Source organism: Aegilops tauschii, chromosome 2 (genome assembly GCF_002575655.3).
Source record: "Aegilops tauschii subsp. strangulata cultivar AL8/78 chromosome 2, Aet v6.0, whole genome shotgun sequence".
NCBI classification, from domain to species: Eukaryota; Viridiplantae; Streptophyta; class Magnoliopsida; order Poales; family Poaceae; genus Aegilops; species Aegilops tauschii.
In genome coordinates, this window is record NC_053036.3 from 40,965,849 (window position 1) to 40,983,502 (window position 17,654).

Below are 17,654 nucleotides of genomic sequence, written 5' to 3' on the forward strand. Positions count from 1 at the left end.
AATGATCAGTGTGGTTGCAATTTTTCCGTGAAAGTTTTTTATTTAAATTATACAGTTTCATATATAGGGTCTATTCTGCGGCGCATGATTTCGCCCCGCAAAACAGATCTCCTCGAACTGTAAACGTGTTATGCGGGTCGGCATCATACGGGGTCTGTTAGAGATGCTCTTACTGTTTGAAACAATGACTCCACCCCTTGATCTACCACTGCATCAACTTTATACTTTTTTTATTAAAATAGAAATATGTGGATATCACATTGAATATGTGTATTATTGAATAAAGTTTGATCCCTTTTAAAAAAGAAAATGAATACAGATTGATCCGGTAAAACAAAACCTTTAAAATACTATTTATTCATATATGGTTAATTTGGGCTTCTGAATTATTTTTGTTAATCAAATTTGGCATTCCTACACAATTTTCTCTTAACAAATTTGGCGCTCCAAATTATTTTCTTTACGGCCTAATACTTCCCGCGTCAGATTTTTTTTGCGCTCCACTATATGCCCGGATAATTTGCCCACGCCGCCATCCCCCACCTCCCCACCTTCCCGTTTCTCCAACCTCTTGATTCCAATCTACGGCGGCATCGCCCACCGCACGCCACCCATTCACGCACCCCGCGCGGTGGCTGCCTCAGCTAGAAGCGGTGCCCTCCGCCGCTAGCTCCGCCGGCCGCTGACTTCTGTTCTCCTCCATCGGCAATCTCAATAGTTGGAGCCCCGTCGGCGTCCATCGTCCTCACACCTCACCGTCGCCAACGACAATGTGCTCCTCCCCACGTCGTTATCACCGTCACCAAGACGTATCCAGGCCAATTACATCCTTCACCCGAAGCTCCGCGGCGCGTTCCGTCGCTACACCTCCCCGCATCTTGCCTCCATCCAGCATCGTCAGCCATCGGCACGTCAGCAGGTAATCCCTTGAATCCCATATCCTATATGGTTTTTACCATTAAATCATTCAAAGTGGCCTCCTTAATTAATGCATCTCAAGCCTATATTCCTATTGGTTCTCTTTCCTAAGTTCAATACTTTCACCTCCGTCTCCTTACTTCCCGCTGGTAGTCGCAATGCACTGTAAGTGTTTGGTGAATTGTTTGCTTGCCTCGAAATCAATCCCGGCATGGTAAAATATGTCATCAATTGTTTGGTCTAATAAAATTATATATAGTAAAACTGAAAGTAGTACAAGTGGTGTATGTTACACTCACAGACATAACAGCAAGCTTTTACCATGAATTTTCATTACCGACAGTCAAGAAAAGACATGTATTAAAATCCATCGTCCAGAAAGGGGTTACATCTGGAGATAATCCTTTACATAAGAATTTTGAATTTACAACAACTGGACCGATGTTTAATTTAATTGAAAATGAATTACATTGCTTTATTCGGAATGGTCTATAGTTCACATGCTTATTGCTCAGACAAATTGAAAATTGTGATTAGAAGTAATTTTCATCAGGTCGATCCATATGGTTAACCGTTGATGAATCAGAAATCATCTCCACAAGTTTGATCCATTTGGTCCGATAATCTTTCCATTTGAGAATATAAATGACTCAGTGATTCCTTTTCAAAGTAAGCTACATGATACTGCTTCCTCGGTGGGCTTATGATAGAGGTGTAAGCTGTAAATTTATGAAAACAATCTGTAGTTACTCGGCTTGAACATTCAAATAGTGTTTTGTACTGGCTAAACTATATTTTGTAGACTATTTACAAAACATTTTGTGGACTTTCAAAATGCTGTAACAAAGTGCTAGTGCTCTTAAGTTATTTGATGTCCCAAGACATTCTTTGTGATGAAAATGACACCTGCCAGTGTAGTACTAAATAACCCAAGCCATCTAAAGATTTCATGTTCATTATTGACCAAACACAGCACCTAGTCACCTCCCTACAGGTGTCCGAAAATCACTTAATACAGATCACAATCAGCCTTGAAAAAGAAATAACAGGAAACAAGCCAAAAGTGCAGATCACAATAGTTCTCCAAGTCAGTTTGCCATCAGTCTCCACACCCATGGCATTGAATACCTAAACTGCAATGTGCTTCAGTAGCTTTGCTCTGACTCCAAGAATTTCCATTGTCCTTCTTTTCGGTTGTTAAGAACTTGAGTTAATACCGTCAGTCTCCACACGGATGGCATTGAAGATCTAAACTGCAATGTGCTTCAGTAGCTTTGCTCTGACTCTAGGAATTTCCAGTGTCCTCCTTTGGGCTGTTAAGAACTTAAGTGAATCCAGTAACAAATAGAACTTCACTTAAGTATTTGGACGTAGAAACGCACTACCAGTGCATGAAATTGTGGTGGTTGTAGTTTTCCATTGGTCGTTTATTGTCAGTCAAGTTCTCAAGTTTTTATGCACCGCTGCCATTTCGGATCAATGCTCACAACATGGCTTCTTCATTTCACTTGCTATCTTGACTCGCTCCAAACCAAGCAAAACTCCTGCAACAGCTCCTCCACCTCCAGCAGTAGCAAGCTTATCTTACTTCTCATCCTAATATAGTGTGCAAAGTCTAGAAAAAAATTAATAGTAATGAGTACGCGTACCTCTTGTATTTTCAACACTTACCTGCAGCAGAAATGAGGCTATAGCTAATATTCATGTACCAAAGTAAAGTGAACAGTGAACTGCTAATTCTGGTAGAATTAAAACAAAAATCAACAAATTAGGAGATGCAGTCCGCAACAACAAAACCTAATTAGCAATGACAATACACATATGTGGAGTTTCTAGTGTTTTAGAATTTTTTCTGCATGGAAGCACAGCAGTACCAGGATTCATGCCATTCTGATTGGAAACTTTGAGAGGACAAAAATCATATGTTCTACTTGTTCTACGAATGCCAAAATCTGAGTTGTTTATGTGATGATGTAGTGCAATGTGTGACCTTGACATGCATTTCTATGGACACATTACCTGTCATTAGCTTGTTGATTAACATATGATTTTATCATTCTTGTGGAAAATATTTTATGTCAAGGGTACCGAGACGGCTTCGAAACCTGAACATCCCAGTGCAGGCTGTTGATAGTGTACAAGCAGATGAAGAAAATTTACAGGCCCTCCAGAAAATTAATGATTTCTTACGAAGAAAGTGATGGTATACTTCTACTTGTGATTAAAGTAAAGGTTTTAATTTAATACTTCGTATAATGAGATGTTTATATTTATTTCAACGGCAGGAGAAACTGGAAGAAAGAAAACAAAAGATAACAATGGGAGCCTTTCATGGGAAGATAATAGAGAAGTATTTAAAAGTGTGCATGGGGAAGAAGTGAAAAACTTCGAGGGTATTATGGTGATAAGTATTGGAGCGAAATAAAGTCTCTCAGGGACTGACTTTTGTTCGGCATTCTTATAAAGGAGAAAATGTTCAGTTTGCACTGCGGGCACTAGGTGATAATGTAGAAAACATGACAGATGAGATGGTTATGATGAGTTCGTTCCTGAAGCAAAAATTCCCTGGAGAGGATTGGAGAAATGACTTTGTAACTGAGGGAAGTGATGAAGTTGGTATCTTAGCCACATCTCTTTCTACAAAGATAAAAGTATGAGTATTAATATATTATTATCATATTCTTGTTTTAGGTTGATCTGAATGGAAGAGTAGTTGGCAGTGACCTCCCACATGAATCAGACAACAAAGTTGAAGAATCACCTGGGAGTTCAACATTTCTTCTTACACTGGATTGAAAGCTTATGTTCTGAAAGTTTCTATGTTATCTTTCTTTTTTCAGGGTAGCTAAAGATTTAGAAAAGGTGTGCACCCCAAGAGCCAGGAGGAACTACAGACAGAAGATCTAGTCTTTAAGTGAACAAATATTATAGATTATGTATAGATTTTAGCTTCATAGGAAAACTTAGTTCTAGTTTTCAGTATAGTTTCTTAATTATTTGCATCTTTCATATGAATGTATGATTTGATTCAGTTGTGAACTCAAGATGTTTGTTCCTACTAACTAGTACACTGGATTTGTACTAAGTATGCTAATTGTACGAATGGGATACTTGTGAATGCAATTGGTGATATGGGTGGATGCCTTTATATGATGATATTTGTTGCTTGTGAATGCAAATGGTGATATGGGCGGATGCCTTTATGTAATTATATTTGATGATCATTCTGAACATGCATCTGTGGCATGATAGTAACTGAATTTGAAATTATGAAATACAAATTCAACATAAATCAAATAATATTCAAAGTAAAATATTCCATAGTTACAAAGAAGCTTATGTATATTTAGAGACGAATATAGCGTCTCTATGTAGCGCGTATAAGCATTGGGCCCATGACGAATGAAACGTCTGTATGTGAGTAGAGACGTGATATGAGCGCATCTAATAGAACGTCTTTATATATCTAGAGACGATTTTAAATGTCCCAATATAGCGTCTCATGCCATGTACACACGCTTTACTGGCGTCTGTAAATGTTTTGAGACGGTCCGTGAGAAGACGCTTCAAAGACACTTTACTATGTCGATTCTATGGTTGCCTAGAGATGAAATAACACGTCTTTAGCTATGGAATTGAACGTCTCTACACGTAGATTTTCTTGTAGTGTGTTGCTAGGTAGGTCGGCAGAATTCCATTTCGAGATTTCAGTGTTCCAGACGTTGAAAACTATACTCATATCCATCAGGTAGGTACGGGCAGGCAGCATGCATGCTCATACAGTAAGCATGCAAACGCACATGATACATGGTCCCTTCATCACCTCTGAATTATTTAGTGCCCCACGCCACGAGCACATACACACACACACCATCACGTCTTGCCACGAGGGAGCCACTGATCACTAGCTCGATCTTACTTAGCGTTGACGAACCTGCAGTCCTTCCTGACCTCCCCCTGCCCGCCGGTGAGCGGCCCGTTCTCCGACATCCTCACCAGCGCCGCCGCGAACGTCTCACCAAAGTACCCGTTGTCAGCCGCCATCTTCTTCACGAACGGCGCGGTGCGCGGGTCGGACGCGAGCCGCTGGTCCACGAGCAGCAGCCCCCTGCCCTTGAGCAGGTTCTTGTGGTACATGTTGTCGAGCACCATGGGCGTGGCGCGGTCGTTGCGCGCGTACGCCACGTCGCGGGTGTCCTCCCTCGCGTCCGCCGTCGGGCACCGGCCCCGCAGGTACGCGCCGTACGCCGGCTCGAAGCCGCCGTCCACCGCCGGGTACAGCCTCGCCACCAGGTTGCTGCAGTGGACGCGGCCCACCGAGTGCGCGCCCAGCAGCGCCACCACGGCCTCCGCGCCCAGCCCCATGGCCGCGAACCGGGACAGCACCGCCGACACCGTGTCGTTGTGGTTCGGGACGTACCGCTCCACCTCGCCGTACTGGCTCGCCGTGGCGTCCCGCCGCCCCGTCCGCATCGGGATCGGCGACGGCCCGCCAAGCATGGCCGCGCCGTCCCGGGCGGCCAGCGCGAGGAGGTCCGCGCAGGAGACGGTGCCCGGGCACTCGCGCTCCAGGGCCGACTTGATGGCGCCCACGTACTTGAAGTTGCGCATGCCGAAGCTCCTCGGGGAGGCCTGCTCGGAGACGAGGCCCGTGGCGGCGTCGGTCTCCAGGAGCAGCGACGCGTCGCAGGACTTGACGGTGCAGTCGTGGAAGAGGGCCCGGAGCCACGACACGGCCGTGTTGCCGTGCTCCTCGTACAGCCTCCTCACCTGCTCCTTCACGATCTGCTCCGCCCTCGGGCAGCTCTCGGAGTAGAAGTTCAGCCTCAGACCACCGCCACCATCACCACTGGCAGCGGCAGCATTCCCTGCCATGGCAGCAGATTAAGCAAAACGTCTTAAAGTTCTACTACTCGAGAAGTACTTGTAGATATCCATGATCGATGCGTTTTAGAGGGAATGAATGGAAGGAATTTCGCAGTTGGTAGCTTACGGGCGGTGAAGCAGCACAAGAAGAGCAGTGCAGATGCCACTGGCGCTAGGCTTGAGCTCAGACCCATCTTCAGTTCACTCTGCCTTACAGATATCCAAGGTGTTCAACCCACTCTCATCTCATCTGGTTCTTATAGCCTAGGGGCCAAGTGGGAGGGAAGTGGGGCCGTGGGGGTCAGTGAGTGGTGGTTCACTGAAAGTGACACCATTGGATATGGTCCAGTGTTCTATATCCATGAAAATGCAGTTACTTCCTGGCTGACCGACACATGCAAAGGTGCGTGCAAGTGCAGTCGTAACAGAAACCCAAGTCATAAACTTGGTTGAATGCGATTAAAGCCACGTTGAAATCAACTTTCTGAAAGAGGGGCCTTACTTGACAGTTGCTGAAAGAAGAAGAGCGGTCAGTTCCATACCTTCCCAGCTTCCGGAGAGTGGGGACGAGCGCGCTTACATGAATTTGACATGCACCACCACCTTACTCCATTTCTCAGTCAAAGAGATTTGCGGTGCATATGTGGTTCAATGAAGGCGCTTGAAATGAATGCATGCATCAGTTACCTAACTTGGTTTCTTAGACCTCAATTCACAGCCTGCAAGCTTCAGACGATTGCATATGGCAGTATACATAAACTTCCCAACAGAGATCCACATTAAAAACCTCCGGGAACTGGCTACCATGAACAAGCAAGGTAGTAAAAGGAACCATTGTTTCAGCGTTGCGTGACTATCTTAAACATCTGAAACTCGGACAGCAATGCATTGGTCTCAATCAGGCTTAAGTTTCCCAGTACCCACGCTATTGCAATGCAGTGCATGAGCCATTATTGCGAACCACCGCTAAGAACAAATTATGTGAATGCTGAAAAATATCGCAAATAATACGACAGACTCTATAAATGATGTTTTGGGATATCTATTTTTTTTCAAATACTACACATATGGACCAGAAAACAGAGTGGAATGATGGCATGTCGCGTCGACTACCCTCGATCTCAGTTATTGCAAGGGGTATTGGGACCGTTCTTATACATGTCCGTGGCCTAATAATGCGGATCATTTCTTTTTGCAGTGTTTTATTTGTGCCACCACCTTACACTAAAAGATCTGCTGGTGCATCCATCAGTTATCAGTTACATGGCTTGGTTCTTGGGCCTCGATTTACACCGTGTCGTTTTGAAATATTCACTGCATGTAAAAAATAATATCCAGGGAGTGTTAAAATTGTGTTCTTGCGGTATTAGAAAAATGTTGTCCATTTTGAAAAAATGTTGTGACATTTTAGAAAATGTTCATGATATTATTAAGAAATGTTCGTGCAATGTTAAAAAAAATTCATACCGCGCAAAAACCACGTGTTTGGAAAATATGTTCTTAACTTTAGAAAAGTGTTTCGTACAATTCATAAAGAGGTTTAAGGCAGTTAACAAAATACCACACGTTTCAAAAATATGTCTGTGACATTTTTTAAATTGTAGAATTTTATGCATAATTTGAAAAGGTACAGTCAAAAAAACGTTCTAACACTTGAAAAATATTTTTGTCATTATAAAAATATATTCATGACAAAAATATATTCATGGCAGTTATAAAAATGTTCAATGTGTGTTACAAAATGTTCATACCGTATTAAAAATATATTTAATGCACATTTCAAAAATGGAAAGGGGGGATGGAGAAATAAATAAAAAACATAAAATAATGATAAAGAGAAGCACAGAAAACAAAAACATCAAAAACACTACGACACCTTCCAAAAACCGGGCGAAAGGCTAATAAAATCAATTCCCACCGTATTCTCTTGCGCCTATAAAAGGGAGGTCGCTCCTCTCAGAGAGGCGCACCAGAACTTCTTCTTTCACTCGCCACCGGTTGCAATCTCTGAGCTGGTGCTGTCTTTCTCATCCCGGCTTGCGGCGTGCACCGCGAGTCGGGACAGTAGGCCTCCGAAACCGCACCACTTTGAGTCCTGTACGGGAGAAGGGTGATAAGGTTTTTGGGAGCGCTCCGCGCGACTACTGACTTTTCCATCACGGACTCCGACGACTACTTCCCTGATGACGACTTCTTCCCCGACGTCGACAACCTCATCGACGACATGGCTGGAGAGGATGTCGACCCCAAGTCCAGTGCTTCTGCTGCTGCTGTCCCGTACGTGTTCTTCCTCTTTTTGTTAGAGACCCTGCTACAGTTCCTTGTTCTAGTGTTTGCCCTAGATATGTTAGACTTTGTTTCATATATGCAACTTGCTATACTATCTGCTCTAGATGTGTTTAGTTACAGTTCATATATGAAGATGCTGTTTACCTTCTCTTTATCAAATCGCATGACTTGTTTTATCACTGCTTTACTAGTCGTGCTTTATCTAGTATTTCTGATAATAAAATCATTTGGTAAATTGCTCATATTTCCAACACTTATACCGTCTCAAAGCAAGTAGGTGCTCGTGAGCGGCAGTCATAGAAGACACTAAGCATCAGCTTAAGATGTGGTTTTCCGAATATGTAATTTCGATTTGTAGGCGTAGTGCCAATTCTGCCGCTCACGAGCTAGCCAATTTGGGTAGGTCTTGTGAACCAAATAAGATGAATGGGAGTCTGATGTACCAGCCCCCCGTGGCTGCTTGTGTTCTGTGTGACGTGCCCGAACACCGTTAAGTTATAAAATATTTGCTTTGCCTAAAAAGAAGTCTTGAACAAGAAAAGTCTTTACAGCTTGGAAATGCCAGGCCCTTGGCAGCTGGCTCAAGCGCGTGATGCGAAGAAGGATATGCCAATTCTTTTCGTATTCCGCTCACTCGCTAAAAATAGTACGCAACGCACGTACCAGCATATTTTCCACTTGAATCAAAGAAAAAGCAAAGGTAAGGTGCCGACAGACACAATGGGCCCGTCCAAGGCCTCCAAGTAAATTCCGATCCAGAACAGAAAATCGCAAAAGGAAAGCACTGGATGCCTTGCTCTTGCTTGCCAAAGCTATGCATGTCCAGCTTCATTTCCTTTTTTCTTTGCCTCGAAGGATTATAGTTTTCTTTAAAAAATGGTCATTTCCTACTGCACTTAGCATTGTTGACCGTTACGTGGATGTGTATCCTCCTCTTGCAAGTTGCAGAAATGCGGTGGCAGAAGAGAACTATCCCTCTTTCTGTCTCTATCATCCCAAGTTCCCAGCACCTCCAGTGCGACCCTGAGCTCATGCCAGGCCAAGACACGTGTACCGTGGCTAAGCCACACAAGGGATATCTATATACCGACGATTTCAGTCCAGCGAGCGTTATCCATGGAAGATTGTGACTCTATGATGCATGTCGGGGGAGGGTGGGCCCCACACGCATTGCACACGTACGTACACATCAAACGCCGGCGTTTCTGGTAAAACATGCCACACGTGGACGGTAAATATAAGGGTTGACTCAGCAACACTCCACTCGAGCACAGCCACCTAGCATAGCATGTCATTGTCATATTCATGCGCGCGTCATTGTCTCCCAACCGAATCCCGGATTCAAACAACTGCCCAGTACAAATCAATTCCAAATTATTATTGTTTGTCGACGGTGTTCATTAGGCACGCGGCAAGGCATCAAAAGGGTCTCCACCCAATCTTTCCTTCCACTGAATGCACGCGCGTGTTTTTCTAACACAGTACAAATACAAATACAGCCCTCACAAAAAAAATGCAAATACAGATGATCGTACATGTCAGATTCAACATTCAGGTGGGGGAGTTCCCTTCCCTCGAAAATTCGGAAAAAAAAAACTCTACTTATGAATGCACGTGCACACACACCCTATTTCCGTGACCACCTACAACGTGTTGAGATCGACGAAGTCATCACAAACGCATTCGTAGTCGATAGGAACTTCTGTTCACACCAAACGCACACCGCCAAAAGAACTAAATAAAGAAAATTGTGACCACCAACGCTAAGTCTAGGACTTATCCCTGATGTGTTGGTTTCATCACAAAGAACCTATCCACCTGAGCATGCTCACTTCACGGATGTACGCCTGTGTTTTTTAGTGTATGTATTTCTACTGTTAAAGCAACTCCAACGGGCCGACCCAAACGGACGGCGATTTCGTCCACTTTTTGTCCGTTTGGGTCGGCCGCCCGCCCGGCGTCCGCCCTGTTTTTCATATGGGTCGGCAGCGCGCCCAACGCGCCGACCCATATGTGCAGGCGTGGCCAGCTGGCCGCCCAATTTTCCATTGATTTGCATTCAAACATATTGTGAAATGAAATAACAAGCAAAATAGTTTAGCCGCCCAAATAAAATAGTATAGTTTTACAAGCCAAATACAAATAAAAATGTTCCACATAGTTTTGCAAACGAATAAAAGAAGACACATCTATTGGTTGCCAACATGAGTCCACATATGCTCAACCAAATCATTTTGCAGTTGCACGTGAGTTTCCCAATCACGCATGTCTTCATGAAATTGAGTGAACTGCTCAAATGTTGCCGCTACTCCATGCTCAGGCACAACATTCTCACCCTGAAACTAAAAGCCTTGATCGTACAGACGTTCCGGGCGCTTGTCTTCTACGATCATATTGTGCACGATCACACAAGCAGTCATCACCTCCCATAGTTTCTGCGTGCTCCAAGTATTAGAAGGATACCGAACGATGCCCCATCGAGATTGCAAAACACCAAAGGCACGCTCGACATCCTTTCTAGCACTCTCTTGCTCTTGGGCAAATCTTTTCCTTTTCTCTCCAACAGGGTTGGGTATTGTCTTTACAATAGTGGTCCACTGAGGATAGATACCGTCACCCAAATAGTACCCTTTGTCGTAGTTGTGGCCGTTGACAGTAAAGTTCACTGGTGGGCTGTTGCCTTCGGCAAGCCTAGCAAACACCGGCGAGCGCTGAAGCACGTTGATATTATTGTGTGATCCAACCATGCCAAAGAAAGAGTGCCAGATCCAAAGATCTTGAGACGCCACGGCCTCTAGTATGACATTGCAAGCCCTGGCATGTCCCTTATACTGCCCTTACCACGCAGAAGGGCAGTTCTTCCACTCCCAGTGCATGCAGTCTATGCTGCCAAGCATCTCCGGGAAGCCCCTACTAGCATTCATCGCCAACAAACGGGTTGTATCTGCAGCTGTCGGCTCTCTCAAGTACTCAGGGCCAAACACAGCAATCACAGCCTTGCAGAACTTATACAGGGACTCTAGGCATGTAGACTCGCTCATACGGACGTACTCGTCAATGAGATCACCGGGCACTCCGTATGCAAGCATTCGGATAGCGGCAGTGCATTTCTGATAAGAGGAGAAAACAATCTTGCCGACGGCATCCTCTTTGCACTCGAAGTAGTCATCATAGCCGACCACTCCCTCTCTAATACGGTTGAAAACATGCCTACTCATACGGAACCAGCGGCGGAATTTGTGATGTTTGAACAACGGGTTTGTTGTATCAAAGTAGTCCTTCCAGAGAAGGAAATGCCCGCTCTCTCGGTTACGATTCAACGCCGGAAGGTGGCCCGGAATGGAGCCACGGAACAACGGCTGCTGGTTGTTGAGGTGGTGATGGACCAACACGGCAGCCAATATCTCCTCCTCGTCGTCGGACGATGAATCGTCAGAGTCGTAAATGAAATTGTGAAAAAAGAACTCGTCGGCGGAGTCCATTTTCGTACCTTGGCAAACTGTCGAACAGCTTGCGGGAGTCGAAGAAGGAGACGGCCGGCGAGGGGAGACGCGGCGCCCACAGACCAGCTAGCTGCCCTGCCGGCGTCCGACGAGTGTGACAGCGTCCGACGAGCGTGTCGGTCGTATGTGGCGGGGCGGCGGGGCGTCTTCTTGGTCGCGGGCGGCTGTGCGATGGGGGAAGCGGCGGCGGGAACTAGTTTGCTCCCCGGCGGCGGCGGGCGACTGGGGCCAGGGGCGGCGTTGCTGGGCGGATGTGGAGGCGGCGGCAGCTGGAAAAGTCGCCGCAAAAATGGGCGGCGGCGTCGGTGACGGAGGAGGCGGGGGGTGAGGGTTGCTTGTTGGCCGGGGGGAGGGATGCCAATGTGCCACAGACCAGCGGGCCCGGGGACAGGAGTAGGTGACCGCGCGCGCGTCCGTCGCGTGTCCGCGCCGACGCAAATCAGGCTAAAAAATGGGCCAGGAATGGGTCGCCCGCGGATGAAAAGCGGACGCGCGTTCGTTTGGGTCGGCGCGTTGGGCCGCCTTTTCTGTCCGCGCCGACCCAAACGGATGGCCGCGGACGAAATGGGTCGCCCCATTGGAGTTGCTCTTATTATATATTTTTCAAAGAAAATGAAAAAAAAAGATAATCAACAATTAATATGAATCAAAGGGAGTATATGGTTAACATTTTATTTGAAAAATTGAAGGTTTTCTTTCGACGCCGACAAGGTCCCCTCCTATCGACACCCACCTCCGCGACACGCAGCCGGTCCGCTAGCGGGTGAGGCGGATCTCGCGGGCGGATTGGTAGGACTCGAGCAGCGCCTCCTGCTCCGCCAGGTCCACGTCCGGCGCTATCGCCCTGCCGGCGACGACCTACTCCTCCGCCTACATATGCTTCTGGAGGGAGGTTGTGGTTATAGTTGGCGTCGGCCTGCGCTTCCCGGAACTGCTCCTCCCACTCCTCCCGCACCATGTTCATATAATGGGCACGGGGCTCGCCGATGGTCAGGGTGCAATGCACCGGCGAGGGTGGAGCGGAGGAGGCGGGTGCCGCGGAGGAAGAGAAGGGTGGCGCTGGCTCGTCGTCAGAGGCGACCTCCATTTGCATGTCCTATGGACGCATGTCGCCCTGTCAGTCGGCAGCAATGGCGGCCATGGCCTTCTTCTGCTCCGACGTAAGCCCGTCCCAGAGAGCTTTTGCAGCGGAGGGATCCATGGCGGAGAGTGATGTGCAGAGGGATGACTGTGGCTATGGCCGGGGCAGCGGTTTATATAGCACCGGTGGGCAGCAGATGGACGAGCGGGTGGCGCGGAGGAAACGCCTCGGCAACCGCGTGCCATCAATGCAAGCAGCAGACGGACGAATGGGTGTCCGTCATGTCGTTTGAACGCGCGGCAGTCGACTGCACCGGGAAGCGGCGTGGGCGGCGCTCTCTCGGCCAACGCGCTGCTTCAATGCCGGCGCCAGTGAGCAGTCGCATCCTCTTTGGACGGGCATGGATACGAGCGCCGACGCTCTGGAGCGGCGACCGAAAACGCGCGGGAGGGGAGGGTTCTTTTTGGTGAGCCAGGACGGTCAGAAGCGGGTATGGGAGCAGTCCGGCTCCCGCAAACCTCCCCCACCTTTGTCTCCGGTTTACAAAAGAAATCGCGTTCAGATCGCTCCGCGGATTGATACAGGTCGGCGTTGGATGGCTTCCGTGATCTGAACGATTACAGGAGGTTTACGGGTTCCATCTTGGAGATGCCGTTATCGTGCACGGGGCAAGGCATGAAAACGGTCTCCACCGAAATTTTTGTTCCACTGAAGGTACGCATGTATTTTTTCAGCAGAGCACAAATACAAATACAGATGATCACACACACCCGAAAATTCGTAAAAAAAAACTCTACCTATGAATGTTGGGAATCGTAGCATAATTTTAAAATTTTCCTACGCTCACCAAGATGCATCTATGGAGTATACTAGCAACGAGGGGAAAGGAGTGCATCTACATACCCTTGTAGATCGCGAGCGGAAGCGTTCCAATGAACGTGGATGACGGAGTCGTACTCGCCGTGATCCAAATCACCGATGACCGAGTGCCGAACGGACGGCACCTCCGCGTTCAACACACGTACGGTGCAGCGATGTCTCCTCCTTCTTGATCCAGCAAGGGGGAAGGAGAGGTTGATGGAGATCCAGCAGCACGACGGCGTGGTGGTGGATGTAGCGGGATGTCAGCAGGGCTTCGCCGAGCTTCTGCGAGAGAGAGAGGTGTAGCAGGGGAGGAGGGAGGCGCCCAAGGCTGTAATGTTGCTGCCCTCCCTCCCCCCCTTTATATAGGCCCCCTGGGAGGGGGGGCGCCGGCCAGGATCCCATCTGGATGGGGGGGGCGGCGGCCAGGGCGGATACTTGCCCCCCATGGCAAGTGGGGCGCCCCCCACCCTAGGGTTTCCAACCCTAGGCGCAGGGGGAAGGCCCATGGGGGGCGCCCCAGCCCACTAAGGGCTGGTTGCCCTCCCACTTCAGCCCATGGGGCCCTCCGGGATAGGTGGCCCCACCCGGTGGACCCCCGGGACCCTTCCGGTGGTCCCGGTACAATACCGATAACCCCCGAAACTTTCCCGGTGGCCGAAACTTGACTTCTTATATATAATTCTTCACCTCCGGACCATTCCGGAACTCCTCGTGACGTCCGGGATCTCATCCGGGACTCCGAACAACTTTCGGGTTTCCGCATACACATATCTCTACAACCCTAGCGTCACCGAACCTCAAGTGTGTAGACCCTACAGGTTCGGGAGACATGCAGACATGACCGAGACGCCTCCCCGGTCAATAACCAACAGCGGGATCTGGATACCCATGTTGTCTCCCACATGTTCCATGATGATTTCATCGGATGAACCACGATGTCGAGGATTCAGTCAATCCCGTATACAATTCCCTTTGTCAATCGGTATGTTACTTGCCCGAGATTCGATCATCGGTATCCCAATACCTTGTTCAATCTCGTTACCGGCAAGTCTCTTTACTCATACCGCAATGCATGATCCCGTGACTAACGCCTTAGTCACATTGAGCTCATTATGATGATGCATTACCGAGTGGGCCCAGAGATACCTCTCCGTCACACGGAGTGACAAATCCCAGTCTCGATCCGTGCCAACCCAACAGACACTTTCAGAGATACCCGTAGTGTACCTTTATAGTCACCCAGTTACGTTGTGAAGTTTGGTGCACCCAAAGCACTCCTACGGTATCCGGGAGTTGCACGATCTCATGGTCTAAGGAAAAGATACTTGACATTGGAAAAGCTCTAGCAAACGAAACTACACGATCTTTTATGCTATGCTTAGGATTGGGTCTTGTCCATCACATCATTCTCCTAATGATGTGATCCCGTTATCAATGACATCCAATGTCCATAGTCAGGAAACCATGACTATCTGTTGATCAACGAGCTAGTCAACTAGAGGCTTACTAGGGACACGTTGTGGTCTATGTATTCACACATGTATTACGATTTCCGGATAACACAATTATAGCATGAACAATAGATAATTATCATGAACAAAGAAATATAATAATAACCATTTATTATTGCCTCTAGGGCATATTTCCAACAGTCTCCCACTTGCACTAGAGCCAATAATCTAGTTACATTGTGATGAATCGAACACCCATTGCGTCCTGGTGTTGATCATGTTTTGCTCTAGGGAGAGGTTTAGTCAACGGATCTGCTACATTCAGGTCCGTATGTACTTTACAAATATCTATGTCTCCATTTTGAACACTTTCACGAATGGAGTTGAAGCGACGCTTGATATGCCTGGTCTTCCTGTGAAACCTGGGCTCCTTCGCAAGGGCAATAGCTCCAGTGTTGTCACAGAAGAGAGTCATCGGGCCCGACGCATTGGGAATCACCCCTAGGTCGGTAATGAACTCCTTCATCCAGACTGCTTCCTGTGCTGCCTCCGAGGCTGCCATGTACTCCGCTTCACATGTAGATCCCGCCACGACGCTTTGCTTGCAACTGCACCAGCTTACTGCTCCTCCATTCAAAATATACACGTATCCGGTTTGTGACTTCGAGTCATCCAGATCTGTGTCGAAGCTAGCGTCGACGTAACCCTTTACGACAAGCTCTTTGTCACCTCCATAAACGAGAAACATATCCTTAGTCCTCTTCAGGTACTTCAGGATATTCTTGACCGTTGTCCAGTGTTCCATGCCGGGATTACTTTGGTACCTTCCTACCAAACTTACGGCAAGGTTTACATCAGGTCTGGTACACAGCATGGCATACATAATAGACCCTATGGCCGAGGCATAGGGGATGACACTCATCTTTTCTCTATCTTCTGCCGTGGTCGGGCATTGAGCCGTGCTCAACTGCACACCTTGCAATACAGGCAAGAACCCCTTCTTGGACTGATCCATATTGAACTTCTTCAATATCTTGTCAAGGTATGTACTCTGTGAAAGACCAATGAGGCGTCTTGATCTATCTCTATAGATCTTGATGCCTAATATATAAGCAGCTTCTCCAAGGTCCTTCATTGAAAATCACTTATTCAAATAGGCCTTTATACTTTCCAAGAATTCTATATCATTTCCCATCAATAGTATGTCATCCACATATAATATGAGAAATGCTACGGAGCTCCCACTCACTTTCTTGTAAACACAGGCTTCTCCATAAGTCTGTGTAAACCCAAACACTTTGATCATCTCATCAAAGCGAATGTTCCAACTCCGAGATGCTTGCACCAGCCCATAGATTGAGTGCTGGAGCTTGCATACTTTGTTAGCATTCTTAGGATCGACAAAACCTTCCGGCTGCATCATATACAACTCTTCCTTAAGGAAGCCATTAAGGAATGCCGTTTTGACGTCCATCTGCCATATCTCATAATCATAGTATGCGGCAATTGCTAACATGATTCGGACGGACTTCAGCTTCGCTACGGGTGAGAAAGTCTCATCGTAGTCAACCCCTTGAACTTGTCGATAACCCTTAGCGACAAGTCGAGCCTTATAGATGGTCACATTACCATCCGCGTCTGTCTTCTTATTAAAGATCCATTTGTTTTCTATGGCTCGCCGATCATCGGGCAAGTCAGTCAAAGTCCATACTTCGTTTTCATACATGGATCCTATCTCGGATTTCATGGCTTCTAGCCATTTGTCGAAATCCGGGCCCGCCATTGCTTCTTCATAGTTCGAAGGTTCACCGTTGTCTAACAGCATGATTTCCAGGACAGGGTTGCCGTACCACTCTGGTGCGGAACGTGTCCTTGTGGACCTACGAAGTTCAGTAGTAACTTGATCCGAAGCTTCATGATCATCATCATTAACTTCCTCCCCAGTCGGTGTAGGCACCACAGGAACATCTTCCCGCGCTGCGCTACTTTCCGGTTCAGAAGGGGTGACTATCACCTCATCAAGTTCCACTTTCCTCCCACTCAATTCTTTCGAGAGAAACTCCTTCTCCAGAAAGGACCCGTTCTTAGCAACGAAGATCTTGCCTTCGGATCTGAGGTAGAAGGTATACCCAATGGTTTCCTTAGGGTATCCTATGAAGACGCATTTCTCCGATTTGGGTTCGAGCTTTTCAGGTTGAAGTTTCTTGACATAAGCATCGCATCCCCAAACTTTTAGAAACGACAGCTTAGGTTTCTTCCCAAACCATAATTCATACGGTGTCGTCTCAACGGATTTCGACGGAGCCCTATTTAAAGTGAATGCGGCAGTCTCTAAAGCATAGCCCCAAAATGAGAGCGGTAAATCGGTAAGAGACATCATAGATCGCACCATATCCAATAGAGTGCGATTACGACGTTCGGACACACCATTTCTCTGAGGTGTTCCAGGTGGCGTGAGTTGTGAAACTATTCCACATTTTCTTAAGTGTGTACCAAATTCGTGACTTAAATATTCTCCACCACGATCTGATCGTAAGAATTTTATTTTCCTGTCACGTTGATTCTCAACTTCACTCTGAAATTCCTTGAACTTTTCAAAGGTTTCAGACTTGTGTTTCATTAGGTAGACATACCCATATCTACTTAAGTCATCAGTGAGAGTGAGAACATAACGATATCATC

At 47.1% G+C, this 17,654-nt stretch overlaps 1 protein-coding gene and 1 long non-coding RNA gene across 2 annotated transcripts; one reads left to right on the plus strand and one right to left on the minus strand.

Annotated features, from left to right (window-relative positions):
* The first annotated feature begins 567 nt into the window (after nucleotides 1–567).
* On the plus strand, nucleotides 568–3,980 carry LOC109749234 (uncharacterized). The gene is made up of 3 exons (XR_006669300.1): nucleotides 568–919; nucleotides 3,002–3,121; nucleotides 3,204–3,980. It is a non-coding gene; the product is annotated as an uncharacterized lncRNA (long non-coding RNA).
* A 651-nt stretch (nucleotides 3,981–4,631) lies between these two features.
* On the minus strand, nucleotides 4,632–6,040 carry LOC109749235 (peroxidase 21). Its single transcript, XM_020308208.4, has 2 exons — nucleotides 5,912–6,040; nucleotides 4,632–5,786 (listed from the first exon to the last, which is right to left on the minus strand). The coding sequence occupies exons 1-2, from the start codon at nucleotides 5,976–5,978 to the stop codon at nucleotides 4,834–4,836; spliced, it is 1,020 nt and encodes a 339-aa protein (XP_020163797.1). The 5' UTR covers nucleotides 5,979–6,040; the 3' UTR covers nucleotides 4,632–4,833.
* Nucleotides 6,041–17,654: the final 11,614 nt, after the last annotated feature.